Source organism: Brassica oleracea, chromosome C5 (genome assembly GCF_000695525.1).
Source record: "Brassica oleracea var. oleracea cultivar TO1000 chromosome C5, BOL, whole genome shotgun sequence".
Lineage (NCBI taxonomy): Eukaryota > Viridiplantae > Streptophyta > Magnoliopsida > Brassicales > Brassicaceae > Brassica > Brassica oleracea.
In genome coordinates, this window is record NC_027752.1 from 42,575,412 (window position 1) to 42,602,260 (window position 26,849).

At 28.5% G+C, this 26,849-nt stretch overlaps 1 protein-coding gene and 6 non-coding genes across 7 annotated transcripts; 4 read left to right on the forward strand and 3 right to left on the reverse strand.

Annotated features, from left to right (window-relative positions):
• The first annotated feature begins 1,121 nt into the window (after positions 1-1,121).
• Positions 1,122-1,201, forward strand: TRNAL-UAG. Its single transcript has one exon. It is a non-coding gene; the product is annotated as a tRNA-Leu (tRNA).
• Positions 1,202-4,992: 3,791 nt separating this feature from the next.
• TRNAL-UAG lies at positions 4,993-5,072 on the reverse strand. Its single transcript has one exon. It is a non-coding gene; the product is annotated as a tRNA-Leu (tRNA).
• Positions 5,073-7,770: 2,698 nt separating this feature from the next.
• TRNAL-UAG lies at positions 7,771-7,850 on the forward strand. Its single transcript has one exon. It is a non-coding gene; the product is annotated as a tRNA-Leu (tRNA).
• Positions 7,851-11,641: 3,791 nt separating this feature from the next.
• TRNAL-UAG lies at positions 11,642-11,721 on the reverse strand. The gene has a single exon. It is a non-coding gene; the product is annotated as a tRNA-Leu (tRNA).
• A 2,698-nt stretch (positions 11,722-14,419) lies between these two features.
• On the forward strand, positions 14,420-14,499 carry TRNAL-UAG. Its single transcript has one exon. It is a non-coding gene; the product is annotated as a tRNA-Leu (tRNA).
• A 3,791-nt stretch (positions 14,500-18,290) lies between these two features.
• Positions 18,291-18,370, reverse strand: TRNAL-UAG. Its single transcript has one exon. It is a non-coding gene; the product is annotated as a tRNA-Leu (tRNA).
• A 3,753-nt stretch (positions 18,371-22,123) lies between these two features.
• LOC106343457 lies at positions 22,124-25,315 on the forward strand. Its single transcript, XM_013782678.1, has 11 exons — positions 22,124-22,405; positions 22,497-22,622; positions 22,691-22,759; positions 22,828-22,932; positions 23,325-23,379; positions 23,925-23,998; positions 24,209-24,292; positions 24,376-24,516; positions 24,613-24,678; positions 24,757-24,866; positions 24,951-25,315. Exons 1-11 carry the CDS (start codon positions 22,316-22,318, stop codon positions 25,117-25,119), a joined length of 1,089 nt encoding a protein of 362 aa, XP_013638132.1. The 5' UTR covers positions 22,124-22,315; the 3' UTR covers positions 25,120-25,315.
• Positions 25,316-26,849: the final 1,534 nt, after the last annotated feature.

Genomic DNA, 26,849 nt, shown 5'->3' on the forward strand with positions numbered 1-26,849 from the left:
ATTTAATAAAATTTTTTTCTAATATAATCTAAATCTATCAGTATAGATTAATTAAATGAGCACTCTCATACGGATTTAAAACGTTAAATACAAAAAATTTTTCAAGAAAAAGGGAAAAAATAGTTGGGTTTTAAACTTTTGAATGTCTGTTTTGTTTGAAAAATAATATATAATAAAATTTAAAATAAAAAAATTACTCAATATGGAGTACGAAAGAATAGAATAATAAATGTCTTTGACATCCAATTATACCACTGAAAAACTTTTTTCATTTTTGAATGGCAGTTCCAAAAAAACGTACTTCTATCTCGAAAAAGCGTATTCGTAAAAAAATTTGGAAAAGGAAGGGATATTGGACATCGTTGAAAGCTTTTTCTTTAGGGAAATCACTTTCTACAGGTAATTCAAAAAGTTTTTTTGTACAACAAAATAAATAAAAAACACTAGAATCATTAGAATTAGCCTAACGTAAAAACCAATTTTTTAGAATACATATAAATTAAAAAAATCTATAGGAACCAAAATAAAAAAAAAAAGATAATATATATATATACGAAATATACGAAAGATTCCTATTGATTTTGTAAAAAAAAGGGGGGGTTATTACTTTCCCCATCAATAAAAAAATAAATAAAGATCTTGTATTTCCTCTTAACTAGGAAATACAAGATCTTTTAGCGAAATCAACAGGTTCTTTAAATTAATTTAAGTCAAAAATTTTGCACTTTATACCTTTAGGAATTATTATTTCTCTTAATTCTTATATTCTTTACTTGGAATCAAAGTTATAAAAGTATCTATCCACAATTAAGTGAATATTAGATACTAATAAGTAATAATATATGATATTTTTTTTAAGCGATCAAAAAATATTATGTTTGTACAATATAAAAAGATGCATGAAAATAGATATTTTGACAATTGTTGTTTTTCATTTTTCTTGAGCAACTTAGGCAAATTTTAGTTAAAATTTCTAAGGATTTTGGAGAAGTTTTAATTTTTAGAAAAAGCATTTTTTTAGTAATAAAATCAATTTTAAATTCCATTAAATTAGCTTCTTTATTTAAAATTTGAATCTCGACGATTGAGTAAAAACTTGTTAGTATTATTTTGAACAAGTTGCCGCTATGGTGAAATTGGTAGACACGCTGCTCTTAGGAAGCAGTGCTAGAGCATCTCGGTTCGAGTCCGAGTAGCGGCATAATATCTTATAAAAGAGATATTATAAGTTTTATAATCAAATTAATACCCGACTTGTTTTCTAAAATCGGGTAAAACCTAGTATTAATTTATTAATTTTTAACAAATTTTTTATGATTTTTTCAATTTTAGAGCATATATTAACTCATATATCTTTTTCGGTCGTTTCAATTGTACTACTAATTTATTTTTTAACTTTATTAGTTAATTTAGATGAAATCATAGGATTTTTTGATTCATCAGATAAAGGAATCGTAATTACGTTTTTTGATATAACAGGATTATTATTTACGCGTTGGATTTATTCAGGACATTTTCCATTAAGCAATTTATATGAATCATTAATTTTTCTTTCATGGGCTTTTGCAATTATTCATATAGTTTCCTATTTTAATAAAAAAAAAAAAAATCACTTAAACGCAATAACTGCGCCAAGTGCTATTTTTATTCAGGGTTTTGCTACTTCAGGTCTTTTAAACAACATGCCTCAGTCTGCAATATTAGTACCAGCTCTCCAGTCCCAGTGGTTAATGATGCACGTAAGTATGATGATATTAGGCTATGGCGCTCTGTTATGCGGATCATTATTATCAATAGCTCTTCTAGTCATTACATTTCGCAAGGTCGGATCTACTTTTTGGAAAAATAATATGAAAAATAAAATGTTATTAAATGAATTATTTTCTTTTGATGTACTTTACTACATAAATGAAAGAAATTCTATTTTACTACAACAAAATATTAATTTTAGTTTTTCTAGAAATTATTATAGATATCAATTGATTGAACAATTAGATTATTGGAGTTTTCGTATTATTAGTCTCGGATTTATCTTTTTAACCGTCGGCATTCTTTCAGGAGCTGTATGGGCTAATGAAACATGGGGTTCATATTGGAATTGGGATCCGAAAGAAACCTGGGCATTTATTACTTGGACCATCTTCGCAATTTATTTACATATTAAAACAAATAGGAATGCTCGAGGTATAAATTCTGCAATTGTGGCTTCGCTAGGTTTTCTTTTAATTTGGATATGCTATTTTGGCGTCAATCTTTTAGGAATAGGTTTACATAGTTATGGTTCATTTACATCGAATTAACTAAAACATTAAAAAGAAAAGAATCCAAATAAAAAAAATAGCATCTATATATAACTTCATATAAGTTAAGAAATCTAATTTAGTTTTAGTAGTAAATCATCAAGAACCTTTTGAATCAAGTAGTACAATGATTCAAAAGGTTCTCACAATACAAAAAGCAAAGACTTCTTATTATAATTCAATTTAATGTTTTTTTTTATTTCCTGAAAACTATCCATAAAAATAATTAGATAAAATGGATTCGACCTTGTCACTTGCTAATGAGAGCACAAAATCAGGATAAATCCCAATACCAATTATGGGTAGAAGAATAGAGATTGAAAGAAATAACTCTCGGGGTCCAGAATCAAAAAAAGAAAAGTTTTTGGCATTAATTAACTTGTATCCATAGAACATTTGACGTGACATAGATAATAAATATATAGGAGTTAATATCATTCCAATTGCCATTACAAAAATAATTAAAATTTTTGAAATTAAGAAATATTTTTGGCTGGTAATTATTCCAAAAAAAACGATTAATTCTGCAACAAAACCACTCATGCCCGGTAATGCAAGGGAAGCCATCGATAAGATAGTGAACATTGTAAATATCTTTGGAATGGAGATAGCCATTCCACCCATTTCATCAAGATAAACAAGCCGGATTCTATCATAACTAGTTCCTGCCAAGAAAAAAAGTGCAGCGCCAATAAATCCATGAGAGATTATTTGTAAAATAGCTCCATTAAGCCCAGGATCCGTTATAGAACCAATACCTATAATTATAAAACCCATATGAGATACAGAAGAATAGGCTATTCTTCTGTATCTCATATGGGTTTTATAATTATAGGTATTGGTTCTATAACGGATCCTGGGCTTAATGGAGCTATTTTACAAATAATCTCTCATGGATTTATTGGCGCTGCACTTTTTTTCTTGGCAGGAACTAGTTATGATAGAATCCGGCTTGTTTATCTTGATGAAATGGGTGGAATGGCTATCTCCATTCCAAAGATATTTACAATGTTCACTATCTTATCGATGGCTTCCCTTGCATTACCGGGCATGAGTGGTTTTGTTGCAGAATTAATCGTTTTTTTTGGAATAATTACCAGCCAAAAATATTTCTTAATTTCAAAAATTTTAATTATTTTTGTAATGGCAATTGGAATGATATTAACTCCTATATATTTATTATCTATGTCACGTCAAATGTTCTATGGATACAAGTTAATTAATGCCAAAAACTTTTCTTTTTTTGATTCTGGACCCCGAGAGTTATTTCTTTCAATCTCTATTCTTCTACCCATAATTGGTATTGGGATTTATCCTGATTTTGTGCTCTCATTAGCAAGTGACAAGGTCGAATCCATTTTATCTAATTATTTTTATGGATAGTTTTCAGGAAATAAAAAAAAACATTAAATTGAATTATAATAAGAAGTCTTTGCTTTTTGTATTGTGAGAACCTTTTGAATCATTGTACTACTTGATTCAAAAGGTTCTTGATGATTTACTACTAAAACTAAATTAGATTTCTTAACTTATATGAAGTTATATATAGATGCTATTTTTTTTATTTGGATTCTTTTCTTTTTAATGTTTTAGTTAATTCGATGTAAATGAACCATAACTATGTAAACCTATTCCTAAAAGATTGACGCCAAAATAGCATATCCAAATTAAAAGAAAACCTAGCGAAGCCACAATTGCAGAATTTATACCTCGAGCATTCCTATTTGTTTTAATATGTAAATAAATTGCGAAGATGGTCCAAGTAATAAATGCCCAGGTTTCTTTCGGATCCCAATTCCAATATGAACCCCATGTTTCATTAGCCCATACAGCTCCTGAAAGAATGCCGACGGTTAAAAAGATAAATCCGAGACTAATAATACGAAAACTCCAATAATCTAATTGTTCAATCAATTGATATCTATAATAATTTCTAGAAAAACTAAAATTAATATTTTGTTGTAGTAAAATAGAATTTCTTTCATTTATGTAGTAAAGTACATCAAAAGAAAATAATTCATTTAATAACATTTTATTTTTCATATTATTTTTCCAAAAAGTAGATCCGACCTTGCGAAATGTAATGACTAGAAGAGCTATTGATAATAATGATCCGCATAACAGAGCGCCATAGCCTAATATCATCATACTTACGTGCATCATTAACCACTGGGACTGGAGAGCTGGTACTAATATTGCAGACTGAGGCATGTTGTTTAAAAGACCTGAAGTAGCAAAACCCTGAATAAAAATAGCACTTGGCGCAGTTATTGCGTTTAAGTGATTTTTTTTTTTTTTATTAAAATAGGAAACTATATGAATAATTGCAAAAGCCCATGAAAGAAAAATTAATGATTCATATAAATTGCTTAATGGAAAATGTCCTGAATAAATCCAACGCGTAAATAATAATCCTGTTATATCAAAAAACGTAATTACGATTCCTTTATCTGATGAATCAAAAAATCCTATGATTTCATCTAAATTAACTAATAAAGTTAAAAAATAAATTAGTAGTACAATTGAAACGACCGAAAAAGATATATGAGTTAATATATGCTCTAAAATTGAAAAAATCATAAAAAATTTGTTAAAAATTAATAAATTAATACTAGGTTTTACCCGATTTTAGAAAACAAGTCGGGTATTAATTTGATTATAAAACTTATAATATCTCTTTTATAAGATATTATGCCGCTACTCGGACTCGAACCGAGATGCTCTAGCACTGCTTCCTAAGAGCAGCGTGTCTACCAATTTCACCATAGCGGCAACTTGTTCAAAATAATACTAACAAGTTTTTACTCAATCGTCGAGATTCAAATTTTAAATAAAGAAGCTAATTTAATGGAATTTAAAATTGATTTTATTACTAAAAAAATGCTTTTTCTAAAAATTAAAACTTCTCCAAAATCCTTAGAAATTTTAACTAAAATTTGCCTAAGTTGCTCAAGAAAAATGAAAAACAACAATTGTCAAAATATCTATTTTCATGCATCTTTTTATATTGTACAAACATAATATTTTTTGATCGCTTAAAAAAAATATCATATATTATTACTTATTAGTATCTAATATTCACTTAATTGTGGATAGATACTTTTATAACTTTGATTCCAAGTAAAGAATATAAGAATTAAGAGAAATAATAATTCCTAAAGGTATAAAGTGCAAAATTTTTGACTTAAATTAATTTAAAGAACCTGTTGATTTCGCTAAAAGATCTTGTATTTCCTAGTTAAGAGGAAATACAAGATCTTTATTTATTTTTTTATTGATGGGGAAAGTAATAACCCCCCCTTTTTTTTACAAAATCAATAGGAATCTTTCGTATATTTCGTATATATATATATTATCTTTTTTTTTTTATTTTGGTTCCTATAGATTTTTTTAATTTATATGTATTCTAAAAAATTGGTTTTTACGTTAGGCTAATTCTAATGATTCTAGTGTTTTTTATTTATTTTGTTGTACAAAAAAACTTTTTGAATTACCTGTAGAAAGTGATTTCCCTAAAGAAAAAGCTTTCAACGATGTCCAATATCCCTTCCTTTTCCAAATTTTTTTACGAATACGCTTTTTCGAGATAGAAGTACGTTTTTTTGGAACTGCCATTCAAAAATGAAAAAAGTTTTTCAGTGGTATAATTGGATGTCAAAGACATTTATTATTCTATTCTTTCGTACTCCATATTGAGTAATTTTTTTATTTTAAATTTTATTATATATTATTTTTCAAACAAAACAGACATTCAAAAGTTTAAAACCCAACTATTTTTTCCCTTTTTCTTGAAAAATTTTTTGTATTTAACGTTTTAAATCCGTATGAGAGTGCTCATTTAATTAATCTATACTGATAGATTTAGATTATATTAGAAAAAAATTTTATTAAATTTCTTCACTTCATATGTAAAAAAAAATATCGATTATAATAATATTTCTTGAAAAAAAAGCTCACTTAGTGTACTGGAAGACAATAACTAAATTCCATAATTCAATAATAATTCTAAATAATCAAACCCAAATAACTTTTTTTTATACTTAATATTAAGTATTTTTTTGTCGTGTAAATCTTTGTTCTATTCTTAATATATGTATATAAATTATTGTAATACGGAATTATAATTCACTTTTACAATAATTTATATACATATATTAAGAATAGAACAAAGATTTACACGACAAAAAAATACTTAATATTAAGTATAAAAAAAAGTTATTTGGGTTTGATTATTTAGAATTATTATTGAATTATGGAATTTAGTTATTGTCTTCCAGTACACTAAGTGAGCTTTTTTTTCAAGAAATATTATTATAATCGATATTTTTTTTTACATATGAAGTGAAGAAATTTAATAAAATTTTTTTCTAATATAATCTAAATCTATCAGTATAGATTAATTAAATGAGCACTCTCATACGGATTTAAAACGTTAAATACAAAAAATTTTTCAAGAAAAAGGGAAAAAATAGTTGGGTTTTAAACTTTTGAATGTCTGTTTTGTTTGAAAAATAATATATAATAAAATTTAAAATAAAAAAATTACTCAATATGGAGTACGAAAGAATAGAATAATAAATGTCTTTGACATCCAATTATACCACTGAAAAACTTTTTTCATTTTTGAATGGCAGTTCCAAAAAAACGTACTTCTATCTCGAAAAAGCGTATTCGTAAAAAAATTTGGAAAAGGAAGGGATATTGGACATCGTTGAAAGCTTTTTCTTTAGGGAAATCACTTTCTACAGGTAATTCAAAAAGTTTTTTTGTACAACAAAATAAATAAAAAACACTAGAATCATTAGAATTAGCCTAACGTAAAAACCAATTTTTTAGAATACATATAAATTAAAAAAATCTATAGGAACCAAAATAAAAAAAAAAAGATAATATATATATATACGAAATATACGAAAGATTCCTATTGATTTTGTAAAAAAAAGGGGGGGTTATTACTTTCCCCATCAATAAAAAAATAAATAAAGATCTTGTATTTCCTCTTAACTAGGAAATACAAGATCTTTTAGCGAAATCAACAGGTTCTTTAAATTAATTTAAGTCAAAAATTTTGCACTTTATACCTTTAGGAATTATTATTTCTCTTAATTCTTATATTCTTTACTTGGAATCAAAGTTATAAAAGTATCTATCCACAATTAAGTGAATATTAGATACTAATAAGTAATAATATATGATATTTTTTTTAAGCGATCAAAAAATATTATGTTTGTACAATATAAAAAGATGCATGAAAATAGATATTTTGACAATTGTTGTTTTTCATTTTTCTTGAGCAACTTAGGCAAATTTTAGTTAAAATTTCTAAGGATTTTGGAGAAGTTTTAATTTTTAGAAAAAGCATTTTTTTAGTAATAAAATCAATTTTAAATTCCATTAAATTAGCTTCTTTATTTAAAATTTGAATCTCGACGATTGAGTAAAAACTTGTTAGTATTATTTTGAACAAGTTGCCGCTATGGTGAAATTGGTAGACACGCTGCTCTTAGGAAGCAGTGCTAGAGCATCTCGGTTCGAGTCCGAGTAGCGGCATAATATCTTATAAAAGAGATATTATAAGTTTTATAATCAAATTAATACCCGACTTGTTTTCTAAAATCGGGTAAAACCTAGTATTAATTTATTAATTTTTAACAAATTTTTTATGATTTTTTCAATTTTAGAGCATATATTAACTCATATATCTTTTTCGGTCGTTTCAATTGTACTACTAATTTATTTTTTAACTTTATTAGTTAATTTAGATGAAATCATAGGATTTTTTGATTCATCAGATAAAGGAATCGTAATTACGTTTTTTGATATAACAGGATTATTATTTACGCGTTGGATTTATTCAGGACATTTTCCATTAAGCAATTTATATGAATCATTAATTTTTCTTTCATGGGCTTTTGCAATTATTCATATAGTTTCCTATTTTAATAAAAAAAAAAAAAATCACTTAAACGCAATAACTGCGCCAAGTGCTATTTTTATTCAGGGTTTTGCTACTTCAGGTCTTTTAAACAACATGCCTCAGTCTGCAATATTAGTACCAGCTCTCCAGTCCCAGTGGTTAATGATGCACGTAAGTATGATGATATTAGGCTATGGCGCTCTGTTATGCGGATCATTATTATCAATAGCTCTTCTAGTCATTACATTTCGCAAGGTCGGATCTACTTTTTGGAAAAATAATATGAAAAATAAAATGTTATTAAATGAATTATTTTCTTTTGATGTACTTTACTACATAAATGAAAGAAATTCTATTTTACTACAACAAAATATTAATTTTAGTTTTTCTAGAAATTATTATAGATATCAATTGATTGAACAATTAGATTATTGGAGTTTTCGTATTATTAGTCTCGGATTTATCTTTTTAACCGTCGGCATTCTTTCAGGAGCTGTATGGGCTAATGAAACATGGGGTTCATATTGGAATTGGGATCCGAAAGAAACCTGGGCATTTATTACTTGGACCATCTTCGCAATTTATTTACATATTAAAACAAATAGGAATGCTCGAGGTATAAATTCTGCAATTGTGGCTTCGCTAGGTTTTCTTTTAATTTGGATATGCTATTTTGGCGTCAATCTTTTAGGAATAGGTTTACATAGTTATGGTTCATTTACATCGAATTAACTAAAACATTAAAAAGAAAAGAATCCAAATAAAAAAAATAGCATCTATATATAACTTCATATAAGTTAAGAAATCTAATTTAGTTTTAGTAGTAAATCATCAAGAACCTTTTGAATCAAGTAGTACAATGATTCAAAAGGTTCTCACAATACAAAAAGCAAAGACTTCTTATTATAATTCAATTTAATGTTTTTTTTTATTTCCTGAAAACTATCCATAAAAATAATTAGATAAAATGGATTCGACCTTGTCACTTGCTAATGAGAGCACAAAATCAGGATAAATCCCAATACCAATTATGGGTAGAAGAATAGAGATTGAAAGAAATAACTCTCGGGGTCCAGAATCAAAAAAAGAAAAGTTTTTGGCATTAATTAACTTGTATCCATAGAACATTTGACGTGACATAGATAATAAATATATAGGAGTTAATATCATTCCAATTGCCATTACAAAAATAATTAAAATTTTTGAAATTAAGAAATATTTTTGGCTGGTAATTATTCCAAAAAAAACGATTAATTCTGCAACAAAACCACTCATGCCCGGTAATGCAAGGGAAGCCATCGATAAGATAGTGAACATTGTAAATATCTTTGGAATGGAGATAGCCATTCCACCCATTTCATCAAGATAAACAAGCCGGATTCTATCATAACTAGTTCCTGCCAAGAAAAAAAGTGCAGCGCCAATAAATCCATGAGAGATTATTTGTAAAATAGCTCCATTAAGCCCAGGATCCGTTATAGAACCAATACCTATAATTATAAAACCCATATGAGATACAGAAGAATAGGCTATTCTTCTGTATCTCATATGGGTTTTATAATTATAGGTATTGGTTCTATAACGGATCCTGGGCTTAATGGAGCTATTTTACAAATAATCTCTCATGGATTTATTGGCGCTGCACTTTTTTTCTTGGCAGGAACTAGTTATGATAGAATCCGGCTTGTTTATCTTGATGAAATGGGTGGAATGGCTATCTCCATTCCAAAGATATTTACAATGTTCACTATCTTATCGATGGCTTCCCTTGCATTACCGGGCATGAGTGGTTTTGTTGCAGAATTAATCGTTTTTTTTGGAATAATTACCAGCCAAAAATATTTCTTAATTTCAAAAATTTTAATTATTTTTGTAATGGCAATTGGAATGATATTAACTCCTATATATTTATTATCTATGTCACGTCAAATGTTCTATGGATACAAGTTAATTAATGCCAAAAACTTTTCTTTTTTTGATTCTGGACCCCGAGAGTTATTTCTTTCAATCTCTATTCTTCTACCCATAATTGGTATTGGGATTTATCCTGATTTTGTGCTCTCATTAGCAAGTGACAAGGTCGAATCCATTTTATCTAATTATTTTTATGGATAGTTTTCAGGAAATAAAAAAAAACATTAAATTGAATTATAATAAGAAGTCTTTGCTTTTTGTATTGTGAGAACCTTTTGAATCATTGTACTACTTGATTCAAAAGGTTCTTGATGATTTACTACTAAAACTAAATTAGATTTCTTAACTTATATGAAGTTATATATAGATGCTATTTTTTTTATTTGGATTCTTTTCTTTTTAATGTTTTAGTTAATTCGATGTAAATGAACCATAACTATGTAAACCTATTCCTAAAAGATTGACGCCAAAATAGCATATCCAAATTAAAAGAAAACCTAGCGAAGCCACAATTGCAGAATTTATACCTCGAGCATTCCTATTTGTTTTAATATGTAAATAAATTGCGAAGATGGTCCAAGTAATAAATGCCCAGGTTTCTTTCGGATCCCAATTCCAATATGAACCCCATGTTTCATTAGCCCATACAGCTCCTGAAAGAATGCCGACGGTTAAAAAGATAAATCCGAGACTAATAATACGAAAACTCCAATAATCTAATTGTTCAATCAATTGATATCTATAATAATTTCTAGAAAAACTAAAATTAATATTTTGTTGTAGTAAAATAGAATTTCTTTCATTTATGTAGTAAAGTACATCAAAAGAAAATAATTCATTTAATAACATTTTATTTTTCATATTATTTTTCCAAAAAGTAGATCCGACCTTGCGAAATGTAATGACTAGAAGAGCTATTGATAATAATGATCCGCATAACAGAGCGCCATAGCCTAATATCATCATACTTACGTGCATCATTAACCACTGGGACTGGAGAGCTGGTACTAATATTGCAGACTGAGGCATGTTGTTTAAAAGACCTGAAGTAGCAAAACCCTGAATAAAAATAGCACTTGGCGCAGTTATTGCGTTTAAGTGATTTTTTTTTTTTTTATTAAAATAGGAAACTATATGAATAATTGCAAAAGCCCATGAAAGAAAAATTAATGATTCATATAAATTGCTTAATGGAAAATGTCCTGAATAAATCCAACGCGTAAATAATAATCCTGTTATATCAAAAAACGTAATTACGATTCCTTTATCTGATGAATCAAAAAATCCTATGATTTCATCTAAATTAACTAATAAAGTTAAAAAATAAATTAGTAGTACAATTGAAACGACCGAAAAAGATATATGAGTTAATATATGCTCTAAAATTGAAAAAATCATAAAAAATTTGTTAAAAATTAATAAATTAATACTAGGTTTTACCCGATTTTAGAAAACAAGTCGGGTATTAATTTGATTATAAAACTTATAATATCTCTTTTATAAGATATTATGCCGCTACTCGGACTCGAACCGAGATGCTCTAGCACTGCTTCCTAAGAGCAGCGTGTCTACCAATTTCACCATAGCGGCAACTTGTTCAAAATAATACTAACAAGTTTTTACTCAATCGTCGAGATTCAAATTTTAAATAAAGAAGCTAATTTAATGGAATTTAAAATTGATTTTATTACTAAAAAAATGCTTTTTCTAAAAATTAAAACTTCTCCAAAATCCTTAGAAATTTTAACTAAAATTTGCCTAAGTTGCTCAAGAAAAATGAAAAACAACAATTGTCAAAATATCTATTTTCATGCATCTTTTTATATTGTACAAACATAATATTTTTTGATCGCTTAAAAAAAATATCATATATTATTACTTATTAGTATCTAATATTCACTTAATTGTGGATAGATACTTTTATAACTTTGATTCCAAGTAAAGAATATAAGAATTAAGAGAAATAATAATTCCTAAAGGTATAAAGTGCAAAATTTTTGACTTAAATTAATTTAAAGAACCTGTTGATTTCGCTAAAAGATCTTGTATTTCCTAGTTAAGAGGAAATACAAGATCTTTATTTATTTTTTTATTGATGGGGAAAGTAATAACCCCCCCTTTTTTTTACAAAATCAATAGGAATCTTTCGTATATTTCGTATATATATATATTATCTTTTTTTTTTTATTTTGGTTCCTATAGATTTTTTTAATTTATATGTATTCTAAAAAATTGGTTTTTACGTTAGGCTAATTCTAATGATTCTAGTGTTTTTTATTTATTTTGTTGTACAAAAAAACTTTTTGAATTACCTGTAGAAAGTGATTTCCCTAAAGAAAAAGCTTTCAACGATGTCCAATATCCCTTCCTTTTCCAAATTTTTTTACGAATACGCTTTTTCGAGATAGAAGTACGTTTTTTTGGAACTGCCATTCAAAAATGAAAAAAGTTTTTCAGTGGTATAATTGGATGTCAAAGACATTTATTATTCTATTCTTTCGTACTCCATATTGAGTAATTTTTTTATTTTAAATTTTATTATATATTATTTTTCAAACAAAACAGACATTCAAAAGTTTAAAACCCAACTATTTTTTCCCTTTTTCTTGAAAAATTTTTTGTATTTAACGTTTTAAATCCGTATGAGAGTGCTCATTTAATTAATCTATACTGATAGATTTAGATTATATTAGAAAAAAATTTTATTAAATTTCTTCACTTCATATGTAAAAAAAAATATCGATTATAATAATATTTCTTGAAAAAAAAGCTCACTTAGTGTACTGGAAGACAATAACTAAATTCCATAATTCAATAATAATTCTAAATAATCAAACCCAAATAACTTTTTTTTATACTTAATATTAAGTATTTTTTTGTCGTGTAAATCTTTGTTCTATTCTTAATATATGTATATAAATTATTGTAATACGGAATTATAATTCACTTTTACAATAATTTATATACATATATTAAGAATAGAACAAAGATTTACACGACAAAAAAATACTTAATATTAAGTATAAAAAAAAGTTATTTGGGTTTGATTATTTAGAATTATTATTGAATTATGGAATTTAGTTATTGTCTTCCAGTACACTAAGTGAGCTTTTTTTTCAAGAAATATTATTATAATCGATATTTTTTTTTACATATGAAGTGAAGAAATTTAATAAAATTTTTTTCTAATATAATCTAAATCTATCAGTATAGATTAATTAAATGAGCACTCTCATACGGATTTAAAACGTTAAATACAAAAAATTTTTCAAGAAAAAGGGAAAAAATAGTTGGGTTTTAAACTTTTGAATGTCTGTTTTGTTTGAAAAATAATATATAATAAAATTTAAAATAAAAAAATTACTCAATATGGAGTACGAAAGAATAGAATAATAAATGTCTTTGACATCCAATTATACCACTGAAAAACTTTTTTCATTTTTGAATGGCAGTTCCAAAAAAACGTACTTCTATCTCGAAAAAGCGTATTCGTAAAAAAATTTGGAAAAGGAAGGGATATTGGACATCGTTGAAAGCTTTTTCTTTAGGGAAATCACTTTCTACAGGTAATTCAAAAAGTTTTTTTGTACAACAAAATAAATAAAAAACACTAGAATCATTAGAATTAGCCTAACGTAAAAACCAATTTTTTAGAATACATATAAATTAAAAAAATCTATAGGAACCAAAATAAAAAAAAAAAGATAATATATATATATACGAAATATACGAAAGATTCCTATTGATTTTGTAAAAAAAAGGGGGGGTTATTACTTTCCCCATCAATAAAAAAATAAATAAAGATCTTGTATTTCCTCTTAACTAGGAAATACAAGATCTTTTAGCGAAATCAACAGGTTCTTTAAATTAATTTAAGTCAAAAATTTTGCACTTTATACCTTTAGGAATTATTATTTCTCTTAATTCTTATATTCTTTACTTGGAATCAAAGTTATAAAAGTATCTATCCACAATTAAGTGAATATTAGATACTAATAAGTAATAATATATGATATTTTTTTTAAGCGATCAAAAAATATTATGTTTGTACAATATAAAAAGATGCATGAAAATAGATATTTTGACAATTGTTGTTTTTCATTTTTCTTGAGCAACTTAGGCAAATTTTAGTTAAAATTTCTAAGGATTTTGGAGAAGTTTTAATTTTTAGAAAAAGCATTTTTTTAGTAATAAAATCAATTTTAAATTCCATTAAATTAGCTTCTTTATTTAAAATTTGAATCTCGACGATTGAGTAAAAACTTGTTAGTATTATTTTGAACAAGTTGCCGCTATGGTGAAATTGGTAGACACGCTGCTCTTAGGAAGCAGTGCTAGAGCATCTCGGTTCGAGTCCGAGTAGCGGCATAATATCTTATAAAAGAGATATTATAAGTTTTATAATCAAATTAATACCCGACTTGTTTTCTAAAATCGGGTAAAACCTAGTATTAATTTATTAATTTTTAACAAATTTTTTATGATTTTTTCAATTTTAGAGCATATATTAACTCATATATCTTTTTCGGTCGTTTCAATTGTACTACTAATTTATTTTTTAACTTTATTAGTTAATTTAGATGAAATCATAGGATTTTTTGATTCATCAGATAAAGGAATCGTAATTACGTTTTTTGATATAACAGGATTATTATTTACGCGTTGGATTTATTCAGGACATTTTCCATTAAGCAATTTATATGAATCATTAATTTTTCTTTCATGGGCTTTTGCAATTATTCATATAGTTTCCTATTTTAATAAAAAAAAAAAAAATCACTTAAACGCAATAACTGCGCCAAGTGCTATTTTTATTCAGGGTTTTGCTACTTCAGGTCTTTTAAACAACATGCCTCAGTCTGCAATATTAGTACCAGCTCTCCAGTCCCAGTGGTTAATGATGCACGTAAGTATGATGATATTAGGCTATGGCGCTCTGTTATGCGGATCATTATTATCAATAGCTCTTCTAGTCATTACATTTCGCAAGGTCGGATCTACTTTTTGGAAAAATAATATGAAAAATAAAATGTTATTAAATGAATTATTTTCTTTTGATGTACTTTACTACATAAATGAAAGAAATTCTATTTTACTACAACAAAATATTAATTTTAGTTTTTCTAGAAATTATTATAGATATCAATTGATTGAACAATTAGATTATTGGAGTTTTCGTATTATTAGTCTCGGATTTATCTTTTTAACCGTCGGCATTCTTTCAGGAGCTGTATGGGCTAATGAAACATGGGGTTCATATTGGAATTGGGATCCGAAAGAAACCTGGGCATTTATTACTTGGACCATCTTCGCAATTTATTTACATATTAAAACAAATAGGAATGCTCGAGGTATAAATTCTGCAATTGTGGCTTCGCTAGGTTTTCTTTTAATTTGGATATGCTATTTTGGCGTCAATCTTTTAGGAATAGGTTTACATAGTTATGGTTCATTTACATCGAATTAACTAAAACATTAAAAAGAAAAGAATCCAAATAAAAAAAATAGCATCTATATATAACTTCATATAAGTTAAGAAATCTAATTTAGTTTTAGTAGTAAATCATCAAGAACCTTTTGAATCAAGTAGTACAATGATTCAAAAGGTTCTCACAATACAAAAAGCAAAGACTTCTTATTATAATTCAATTTAATGTTTTTTTTTATTTCCTGAAAACTATCCATAAAAATAATTAGATAAAATGGATTCGACCTTGTCACTTGCTAATGAGAGCACAAAATCAGGATAAATCCCAATACCAATTATGGGTAGAAGAATAGAGATTGAAAGAAATAACTCTCGGGGTCCAGAATCAAAAAAAGAAAAGTTTTTGGCATTAATTAACTTGTATCCATAGAACATTTGACGTGACATAGATAATAAATATATAGGAGTTAATATCATTCCAATTGCCATTACAAAAATAATTAAAATTTTTGAAATTAAGAAATATTTTTGGCTGGTAATTATTCCAAAAAAAACGATTAATTCTGCAACAAAACCACTCATGCCCGGTAATGCAAGGGAAGCCATCGATAAGATAGTGAACATTGTAAATATCTTTGGAATGGAGATAGCCATTCCACCCATTTCATCAAGATAAACAAGCCGGATTCTATCATAACTAGTTCCTGCCAAGAAAAAAAGTGCAGCGCCAATAAATCCATGAGAGATTATTTGTAAAATAGCTCCATTAAGCCCAGGATCCGTTATAGAACCAATACCTATAATTATAAAACCCATATGAGATACAGAAGAATAGGCTATTCTTCTGTATCTCATATGGGTTTTATAATTATAGGTATTGGTTCTATAACGGATCCTGGGCTTAATGGAGCTATTTTACAAATAATCTCTCATGGATTTATTGGCGCTGCACTTTTTTTCTTGGCAGGAACTAGTTATGATAGAATCCGGCTTGTTTATCTTGATGAAATGGGTGGAATGGCTATCTCCATTCCAAAGATATTTACAATGTTCACTATCTTATCGATGGCTTCCCTTGCATTACCGGGCATGAGTGGTTTTGTTGCAGAATTAATCGTTTTTTTTGGAATAATTACCAGCCAAAAATATTTCTTAATTTCAAAAATTTTAATTATTTTTGTAATGGCAATTGGAATGATATTAACTCCTATATATTTATTATCTATGTCACGTCAAATGTTCTATGGATACAAGTTAATTAATGCCAAAAACTTTTCTTTTTTTGATTCTGGACCCCGAGAGTTATTTCTTTCAATCTCTATTCTTCTACCCATAATTGGTATTGGGATTTATCCTGATTTTGTGCTCTCATTAGCAAGTGACAAGGTCGAATCCATTTTATCTAATTATTTTTATGGATAGTTTTCAGGAAATAAAAAAAAACATTAAATTGAATTATAATAAGAAGTCTTTGCTTTTTGTATTGTGAGAACCTTTTGAATCATTGTACTACTTGATTCAAAAGGTTCTTGATGATTTACTACTAAAACTAAATTAGATTTCTTAACTTATATGAAGTTATATATAGATGCTATTTTTTTTATTTGGATTCTTTTCTTTTTAATGTTTTAGTTAATTCGATGTAAATGAACCATAACTATGTAAACCTATTCCTAAAAGATTGACGCCAAAATAGCATATCCAAATTAAAAGAAAACCTAGCGAAGCCACAATTGCAGAATTTATACCTCGAGCATTCCTATTTGTTTTAATATGTAAATAAATTGCGAAGATGGTCCAAGTAATAAATGCCCAGGTTTCTTTCGGATCCCAATTCCAATATGAACCCCATGTTTCATTAGCCCATACAGCTCCTGAAAGAATGCCGACGGTTAAAAAGATAAATCCGAGACTAATAATACGAAAACTCCAATAATCTAATTGTTCAATCAATTGATATCTATAATAATTTCTAGAAAAACTAAAATTAATATTTTGTTGTAGTAAAATAGAATTTCTTTCATTTATGTAGTAAAGTACATCAAAAGAAAATAATTCATTTAATAACATTTTATTTTTCATATTATTTTTCCAAAAAGTAGATCCGACCTTGCGAAATGTAATGACTAGAAGAGCTATTGATAATAATGATCCGCATAACAGAGCGCCATAGCCTAATATCATCATACTTACGTGCATCATTAACCACTGGGACTGGAGAGCTGGTACTAATATTGCAGACTGAGGCATGTTGTTTAAAAGACCTGAAGTAGCAAAACCCTGAATAAAAATAGCACTTGGCGCAGTTATTGCGTTTAAGTGATTTTTTTTTTTTTTATTAAAATAGGAAACTATATGAATAATTGCAAAAGCCCATGAAAGAAAAATTAATGATTCATATAAATTGCTTAATGGAAAATGTCCTGAATAAATCCAACGCGTAAATAATAATCCTGTTATATCAAAAAACGTAATTACGATTCCTTTATCTGATGAATCAAAAAATCCTATGATTTCATCTAAATTAACTAATAAAGTTAAAAAATAAATTAGTAGTACAATTGAAACGACCGAAAAAGATATATGAGTTAATATATGCTCTAAAATTGAAAAAATCATAAAAAATTTGTTAAAAATTAATAAATTAATACTAGGTTTTACCCGATTTTAGAAAACAAGTCGGGTATTAATTTGATTATAAAACTTATAATATCTCTTTTATAAGATATTATGCCGCTACTCGGACTCGAACCGAGATGCTCTAGCACTGCTTCCTAAGAGCAGCGTGTCTACCAATTTCACCATAGCGGCAACTTGTTCAAAATAATACTAACAAGTTTTTACTCAATCGTCGAGATTCAAATTTTAAATAAAGAAGCTAATTTAATGGAATTTAAAATTGATTTTATTACTAAAAAAATGCTTTTTCTAAAAATTAAAACTTCTCCAAAATCCTTAGAAATTTTAACTAAAATTTGCCTAAGTTGCTCAAGAAAAATGAAAAACAACAATTGTCAAAATATCTATTTTCATGCATCTTTTTATATTGTACAAACATAATATTTTTTGATCGCTTAAAAAAAATATCATATATTATTACTTATTAGTATCTAATATTCACTTAATTGTGGATAGATACTTTTATAACTTTGATTCCAAGTAAAGAATATAAGAATTAAGAGAAATAATAATTCCTAAAGGTATAAAGTGCAAAATTTTTGACTTAAATTAATTTAAAGAACCTGTTGATTTCGCTAAAAGATCTTGTATTTCCTAGTTAAGAGGAAATACAAGATCTTTATTTATTTTTTTATTGATGGGGAAAGTAATAACCCCCCCTTTTTTTTACAAAATCAATAGGAATCTTTCGTATATTTCGTATATATATATATTATCTTTTTTTTTTTATTTTGGTTCCTATAGATTTTTTTAATTTATATGTATTCTAAAAAATTGGTTTTTACGTTAGGCTAATTCTAATGATTCTAGTGTTTTTTATTTATTTTGTTGTACAAAAAAACTTTTTGAATTACCTGTAGAAAGTGATTTCCCTAAAGAAAAAGCTTTCAACGATGTCCAATATCCCTTCCTTTTCCAAATTTTTTTACGAATACGCTTTTTCGAGATAGAAGTACGTTTTTTTGGAACTGCCATTCAAAAATGAAAAAAGTTTTTCAGTGGTATAATTGGATGTCAAAGACATTTATTATTCTATTCTTTCGTACTCCATATTGAGTAATTTTTTTATTTTAAATTTTATTATATATTATTTTTCAAACAAAACAGACATTCAAAAGTTTAAAACCCAACTATTTTTTCCCTTTTTCTTGAAAAATTTTTTGTATTTAACGTTTTAAATCCGTATGAGAGTGCTCATTTAATTAATCTATACTGATAGATTTAGATTATATTAGAAAAAAATTTTATTTAATTTCTTCACTTCATATGTAAAAAAAAATATCGATTATAATAATATTTCTTGAAAAAAAAGCTCACTTAGTGTACTGGAAGACAATAACTAAATTCCATAATTCAATAATAATTCTAAATAATCAAACCCAAATAACTTTTTTTTATACTTAATATTAAGTATTTTTTTGTCGTGTAAATCTTTGTTCTATTCTTAATATATGTATATAAATTATTGTAATACGGAATTATAATTCACTTTTTCTGTATCTGCATAAAATCAAAATTTTTTTTAGTAGTAAAAAAAAAAAAAAAAGACAAATCGTTTTTTTTACAGTAACTTAGTAATATTAGTTAATAACTTCTAATTTTTTGATTTGAATATATTTCTTTTCAAAGGTTTATGAAGGATTATACTAATTCGAAAAAATTTCTATTTAAGTTTGAAAAAATGCGCTTTTTTATTATCCCCTTTGAAAAAATATATATATATATATATATACAAACCAGTGAATAAGAAATAAAAAATTTAAGAATAAAATAAAAAGGGTTTTTTATTTTATGGAACATACATATCAATATTCATGGATCATCCCTTTCATTCCACTTCCAGTACCTATTTTACTCGGAGCTGGACTTCTACTTTTTCCGACAGCAACAAAAAACCTTCGACGTATGTGGACGTTTCTGAGTATTTTTTTGTTAAGTATAGTTATGATCTTTTCGCTCTATCTATCTATTCAACAAATTTTTCTAAGTTGCATTCATCAAAATGTATGGTCTTGGACCATAAATAATGCATTTTCTTTTGAGTTCGGTTACTTTATTGATCCACTTACTTCTATTATGTCAATATTAATTACAACTGTTGGAATTTTGGTTCTGATTTATAGTGATAATTATATGTCTCATGATCAAGGATATCTGAGGTTTTTTGCTTATATGGGTTTTTTTAATACTTCAATGTTAGGATTAGTTACTAGTTCTAATTTGATCCAAGTTTATTTTTTTTGGGAATTAGTTGGAATGTGTTCGTATTTATTAATAGGTTTTTGGTTCACACGACCTATTGCAGCGAATGCCTGTCAAAAAGCTTTTGTAACCAATCGTGTAGGGGATTTTGGTTTATTATTAGGAATTTTAGGTCTTTATTGGATAGCTGGCAGTTTCGAATTTCACGATTTGTTCGAAATATTCAATAATTTAATATTAAATAATAGAATAAATCTCTTATTCCTTACTTTGTGTGCATTTCTATTATTTGTGGGTCCTATTGCTAAATCTGCACAATTTCCTCTTCATGTATGGTTGCCGGATGCCATGGAGGGCCCTACTCCTATTTCGGCTCTTATACATGCTGCTACTATGGTAGCAGCGGGAATTTTTCTTGTAGCTCGTCTTCTTCCTCTTTTTATAGTTATCCCTTCTATAATGTATATAATATCTTTGATAGGTATAATAACAGTACTCTTAGGAGCCACTTTAGCTCTTGCTCAAAAAGATATTAAGAGAGGTTTAGCCTATTCTACAATGTCTCAACTGGGTTATATGATGTTAGCTCTAGGTATGGGGTCTTATAGATCCGCTTTATTTCATTTGATTACTCATGCTTATTCGAAAGCTTTATTGTTTTTAGGATCTGAATCCATTATTCATTCAATGGAAGCTATAGTTGGTTATTCTCCTGATAAAAGTCAGAATATAATTCTTAAGGGTGGTTTGACAAAACATGTGAAATTAAAATGAATTTCCTTGTAAATTAATATAAATATTATAATATTTTATGCTTATATAAACTTCATATATACTCCCTCCTTTCCTAAAAGATCCATGTTATAGTTTTTTCACACTTATTAAGAAAACATTTAAAATTGTATTTTCCAATACATTATTTTCCTTAATTAGCTATTTTCAGTAACTTTTAACCAATGAAATTTTATTAAACACAATTGTATTTTTTGAAAAGTACAATTTTTCATTAATTAATGTCTTGAAAATGTAAAAAATGTATCTTTTTAAAACAAATTTTTTTTCTAAAAAATGGATCTATAAGGAACAGAGGGAGTATCATATATGTATCATCATACAATTAATCGTATTTTATATGTACCATTATATAAATAATCACATATATCTTATATATTTTAAAATTTAATGTAAAATATAAAAATCATAATTTAAGTTGGTGTTTGAAATTGAGCTTTGTATTGTAATTTTTTTATATATATTGAAAACATTTTTTATAATGGTTACTGGAAAATATCTTAGTAAAAATTAATTTTTGAATATATGTATATTTTTGAATCAATTTTAAATTATTATTTTGATTTGAAATACGTATATCAAGTTCAAATTTTGTTTATGATTATTTTATAAAAAAAATGTTTTTAGGTAATTAGATTGAATCATTTTTCGTATATTTTAAATCTGATCCAGATAGATAGTTTCTCATAATATAATGGATTTCTAATTTTCTTAATAAGAGAAACCCATTATTTATTTTTTCCGTAATATAAACACTTTGATATAGGTCAATCAAATAAATTGAACAGAGATGTTTATGGGCCAACCAAATAAACGACATAATTTTGTGAACATGGGCCTTATAGGGCCCAAATCATGAGTTTTGTTGTTTATATAAGATAAATGTTACACTGGATAATGTGTCGTGTGTTATCATCCTCCGTCTCTCTTCCACCAGAAGCAGACGTTTGTTGTTGTTCTCTTGGCTCCAAACGTATGAACCAGAACAAAAGGCTTTTTCGATACTTCCGTGTTGCAAACCCTAGATTATATCTCCAATCAATCTCGTGATTTAGAAGAAACGCTAAACCGATCATCATTATCATGGACTGCTCATGCAGAACTCGCCCTTCCTCTCTCCTCATCTCTTCCGAACCGTCTCTTCGCTTCCCTCCCTCGAATCTCAGCTTACTGGTGTGTATAAGCATCTAAAGTTCAAGGCTTTTGATTCAAAATTATCAATTATGTGAATTGGGATTTAAAGTTTTGGCCTTTTTGTAATCAGGTGCCCAAAGAAGCGAAGCTGGTGAAGCAGCAGCGAATGGTAGTGAGGAGTTGTTCTTCTGGGTCTGCTCAAAACGGCGACGTTGATGGGTTTTCTTTAAAGCCAAACAAACTCTTTGTGCAAGAGGTGAGTTTTCATGGCTTTTTTTTGTAGTTGAGAAGAGGGAAAAGTTGATCACTTTGTTGGATTCTTAGGCGATTGGAGCTGAGTATGGAGAAGGGTTTGAGACTTTTAGGCAGGATGGTCCTCTTAAAGTCGATGTGGTAAGAGCTATTTATATGTTTATAAGTCTTTTCTTATGTAAGGTAGGTAACATGTGGTTTGCTTGTAGGATTTCTGGAATGAGAAACTGCAAGATGGGTTTCTTCAAAGGATACGTTACGCAATGAAACCAGATGAAGCCTATGGACTTATCTTCTCTTGGGACAATGTCGTGGTAATTGTTTCGACTTCCATCTTTATGTTTTGCAAGTTAGTTAGTGGAAGTGTTTGTAGTTGTAGCTACGATAGCTTTCCTCTCCTGGTGGAGTATATGAGGGTTTTGTCTTATAAGTCTATTGGTTTTTAGTTTGTTTAGATGATACTGAGTGCCCCCTATTATTTGGTAAATCTCAAAAGTTGTAAATAGATTTGCATGGCCATACTAGTTTTGGGACTGTTTTAGATAAGCTTTCTTTTTCTTCTTGTATTGTATGGCACGAGGATCGTCTTTGAAGTAGCAAGTAATTGCTTTATTAGATGATGTTTGCATGGTCAATGGTTACTAGTTTTGCGTTCTGAAGAAGTTGGAATTTCTCAATTTTTCCATTTATGGTTCTTATTTTGTAGGCTGATACTCGAAGTTTGAAGTTGGATGCTTGGAAGCAGCTAGCTGCCGAAGAAGGTAAGCTTTTATCCTCTCCTGCTTTTGTTTTTACCCAATTATAATCTATTTTCTTTTTGCATATACGTGAGTGGAAAGAGATGTCGTGCAATAGCTGCTTTTAGTACTTCCCATGCCTTTTAAGGAATGTCTCGAGAGATAGCAATGAACTCAGCATTAGGTTATCTGCATTTAGGCCGTCATTGTCGGTTCTGCGTTTTCTTTTGACGTCTTAATGTTATAGTAGTGTGTGATTCCATCAATCCAACTCACTTCCTTTAGTGTTTAGTCGTCTTTTTGCTTTTCCACTTTGCAAAATGAAAATCTTCATTTGAAACAATTAAGCCAGCCTTTGTCTATATAAACCTTTGGATGGGTCATTGCAGTATCAAGTTGCCTAATTTACGTAGTAGACTTCTGATAGATGAATTGTTCTGGTGAGATAACCTGGTGTGTTGGGCTCTTTTGCTAGTATGTAAAAACGTCAGAAGCATTAAATTATATCTTACTGATATTTAATAGTCAAGTTCTCTAAGTAGATATATGTACTTTAAATTGTTTGGCAGGAAAAGAAATTGCGGAGGAGAATGACATTCAAAGACTGATGCTTTATGCTGGCGCTGACCATGTGCTTAGTAAGGTTGGTGATTTATAGCAGTCATTTTCTTGCATATATAGTTTAAGCAAACCAATGATATGAATATTTCTTGTATATTCAATCCCTTCACTCATGGTATTGTTTTGATATTTTTTTAGTCAGCCATAACGAGCTCTATGTTTCTGCTAGATTTTATATGAATGTTATCATAAGGAAATGTATTTAACTGATGGATGATTCCAAATGTTTCAGGTCTTGTTTTGGGAAAAGACGCAAAGCAAGATCGATACATTGAAACTCAAGCTATCAGAAATATACTATGATAATCTTCTCAGGGTAAGGACTTTCTTTATCAAATGTTTGTATTACTAGAAATGCATGTTTGTTCCCTGAGTTATTTTCACTATCGACATTTCCAGCTCACAGAACCAAAGGAAGGACTTAAAGATTGGCTCGACGCTGTCACAAATGCTCGCATTCCCTGTGCTGTTGTCTCAAATCTTGATCGAAAGAACATGATGAATGCTCTTGAACGGATGGGGCTTCAAAACTATTTCCAGGTCAGTAATAAATAGCTTTTAGAGAATCATCTTACTTTTTATCAGGTAAATGGCTTGCTTATATCTGCTGACACTTGTCTTCATCCTCCGTTTCAGGCTGTGGTTTCCGAGGAAGATGGTATGGAATCTATAGCTCATAGGTTTCTTTCTGCTGCTGTGAAGGTACTGTTAATAATTCAAATATGAATACTAACCAATTTTTCTGAAAAAATGTTGAAAAGTTTTAAAACTTTGGTGCAGTTGGATAGAAAACCTTCCAAATGTGTTGTGTTTGAGGATGATCCAAGGGGTATAACAGCTGCTCATAACTGTACTATGATGGCGATTGGATTAATCGGTGCTCATAGAGCGTAAGTAATCTAGTTTACTGTTTTTGAGGATCTAGATACATTTCCAGCATCTAACTTTATTTTTTTTTTTAAACAAATATGCAGGTATGATCTGGTTCAGGCTGATCTTGCTGTTGGAAACTTTTACGAGCTATCAGTGATAAACCTCAGAAGGTTATTTGCAAACAAAGGCTCTACATTCATGGAGCACGAGAAGCAAATCATAGAAAAATCGCCGCCCAAAAGAAAGCTAACCATTGATACCATATTCTAAAGGCATTGGATCGTGGTATATAGTAGTTAGGTTTAGGTTCTTGTCGTTATGGTTTTATATGTTTGACATTATATGTTTAAATACTAGAAGAAGAACCGTATTGATTGAGTTAAATTCATAGCTTATTATCGCTGTTTCTCTGGTATATATGGATTCTTCAAGATCAATGTTTATATCTCCTTGCGTTTTTGTGCCATTTTGGTTGTGTACATTTTTCCTGAGAAAGTGGACCCAAGAAAACATTCTTGGGGAGCTTTGGTGATAATAGCATCAGTGGTGAGCTGTTGAAACGAATCAGATACCTTTAAAGTAAAAACCCCGAAAAGACAAAAACTAGAACAGTGACTGTTCAGGCGAAGTGATGAAAGCTGAAACAACCATATTATATGCTGAAAAAGATGTATAACATTATCTAAAGTTCTAAACTAGTACATTTAATATTTTTCTGTAACAATCTAAAACTGTTTTTATAAGTCGTTGTATTCATCATGATGATTTATATAAGGATATTAACTTTTTGATCCAAGTGCGTTAGGGCAGTTCAAGTTCTCTCTTGCTCTGTCTCCTTGTGTAAAAGATTATGGCTACAAAATCTTGAATTTACTAATTTCTAACAAATGATTTATAATGGTCGAAGTAGCATATATATTAGGTCGGATATACAAGAGAATAGTTAGAGAATAAATAAAAAAAGAGATTGTCCTTTTGTGAAATGGATAAATGGAGCATTTTGATTAGTTCCAAGTAAAACCTAAAAGGGCCTTTGATTCAAATTGCAAATTTGATTGACATGTGCCCTATTAATTGTACTCCACAGAATCGCATAAAACACACAACTTTTATTAAAGTATGTATCACTCCTGTTATTTAGATTTTTTTTTTTTTCCCAAATTGAAATTTTATTGAACCACTGGGCCTAGCCCACGGCCGAGGCCCAAGACCACTCGCTTACAACCCACAAAACCCAAGAAAGACATGGGCAACAGAAAAAACCGGCCGAAGCCCAAATAAGACACATGGCCCAAGGCCCACAAACGCTGCGCCGTGGTTGCTCTGGACGCGCGGAAAGGAAGCAGAGCAGAACACGTGCTATGATCTGGATGATCCGCCCTCCACGTGTCGCTCGCCTCAACTTAGTCGCCCAATCCACGCACAGCCACCGACGCTTTCCACCGTCACAACTATTCGCCGGAGCTCCGAACCTAAAGAGCCTCCGCGCCATCGGATTTCTACGCCGCCTTGTCACCCCGCAGGAGAGTTCAATCGTTGAACGAGATCTCTTCCGCCTATGAACCACCGGAAACCCTAGACAAGAACGACGAGAACTACCGCTAACCTTCTCTTCAAACAAAAGAAACAGTCGCCGGAGATCTTCTTCTTGAGATCTTAACCGTTAAGATTCTAATTGTTCAATAATGAATATATTTAATTCATTTCCGCATTTTATTGGCAGGGATTTTAAAAACGGAAAAGAAAAGTGGGGACACTTTTTTATGTTTTGTTACTAATCATAATCAGAATGTTCTTTGAGAGACTTCTTATCCTCGTTCCATTATGCATAGCTTAAACTTGTAATGATTAGATCTCTAAAGTTGTTCTAATGTCCCAACTGTCATTAGCCAAGAGCATGATTAATGAGGGTTTTTAGGGTGGAGTTCTTAGCGGAATATAAGAAACCGTCTCTTAACTTTTAACTAAAAAAACTAAGAATTGGTTCTTAAATATCTTAT

Bases quoted from the DNA above. Each gene is read 5' to 3' on its own strand.
- LOC106343457 (XM_013782678.1), top strand. From the start codon at position 22,316: ATGGACTGCTCATGCAGAACTCGCCCTTCCTCTCTCCTCATCTCTTCC. The intron at 23,380-23,924 runs GTAAGCTTTTAT...ATTGTTTGGCAG, and splicing joins GCAGCTAGCTGCCGAAGAAG to GAAAAGAAATTGCGGAGGAG. The intron at 24,293-24,375 runs GTAAGGACTTTC...CGACATTTCCAG, and splicing joins ACTATGATAATCTTCTCAGG to CTCACAGAACCAAAGGAAGG.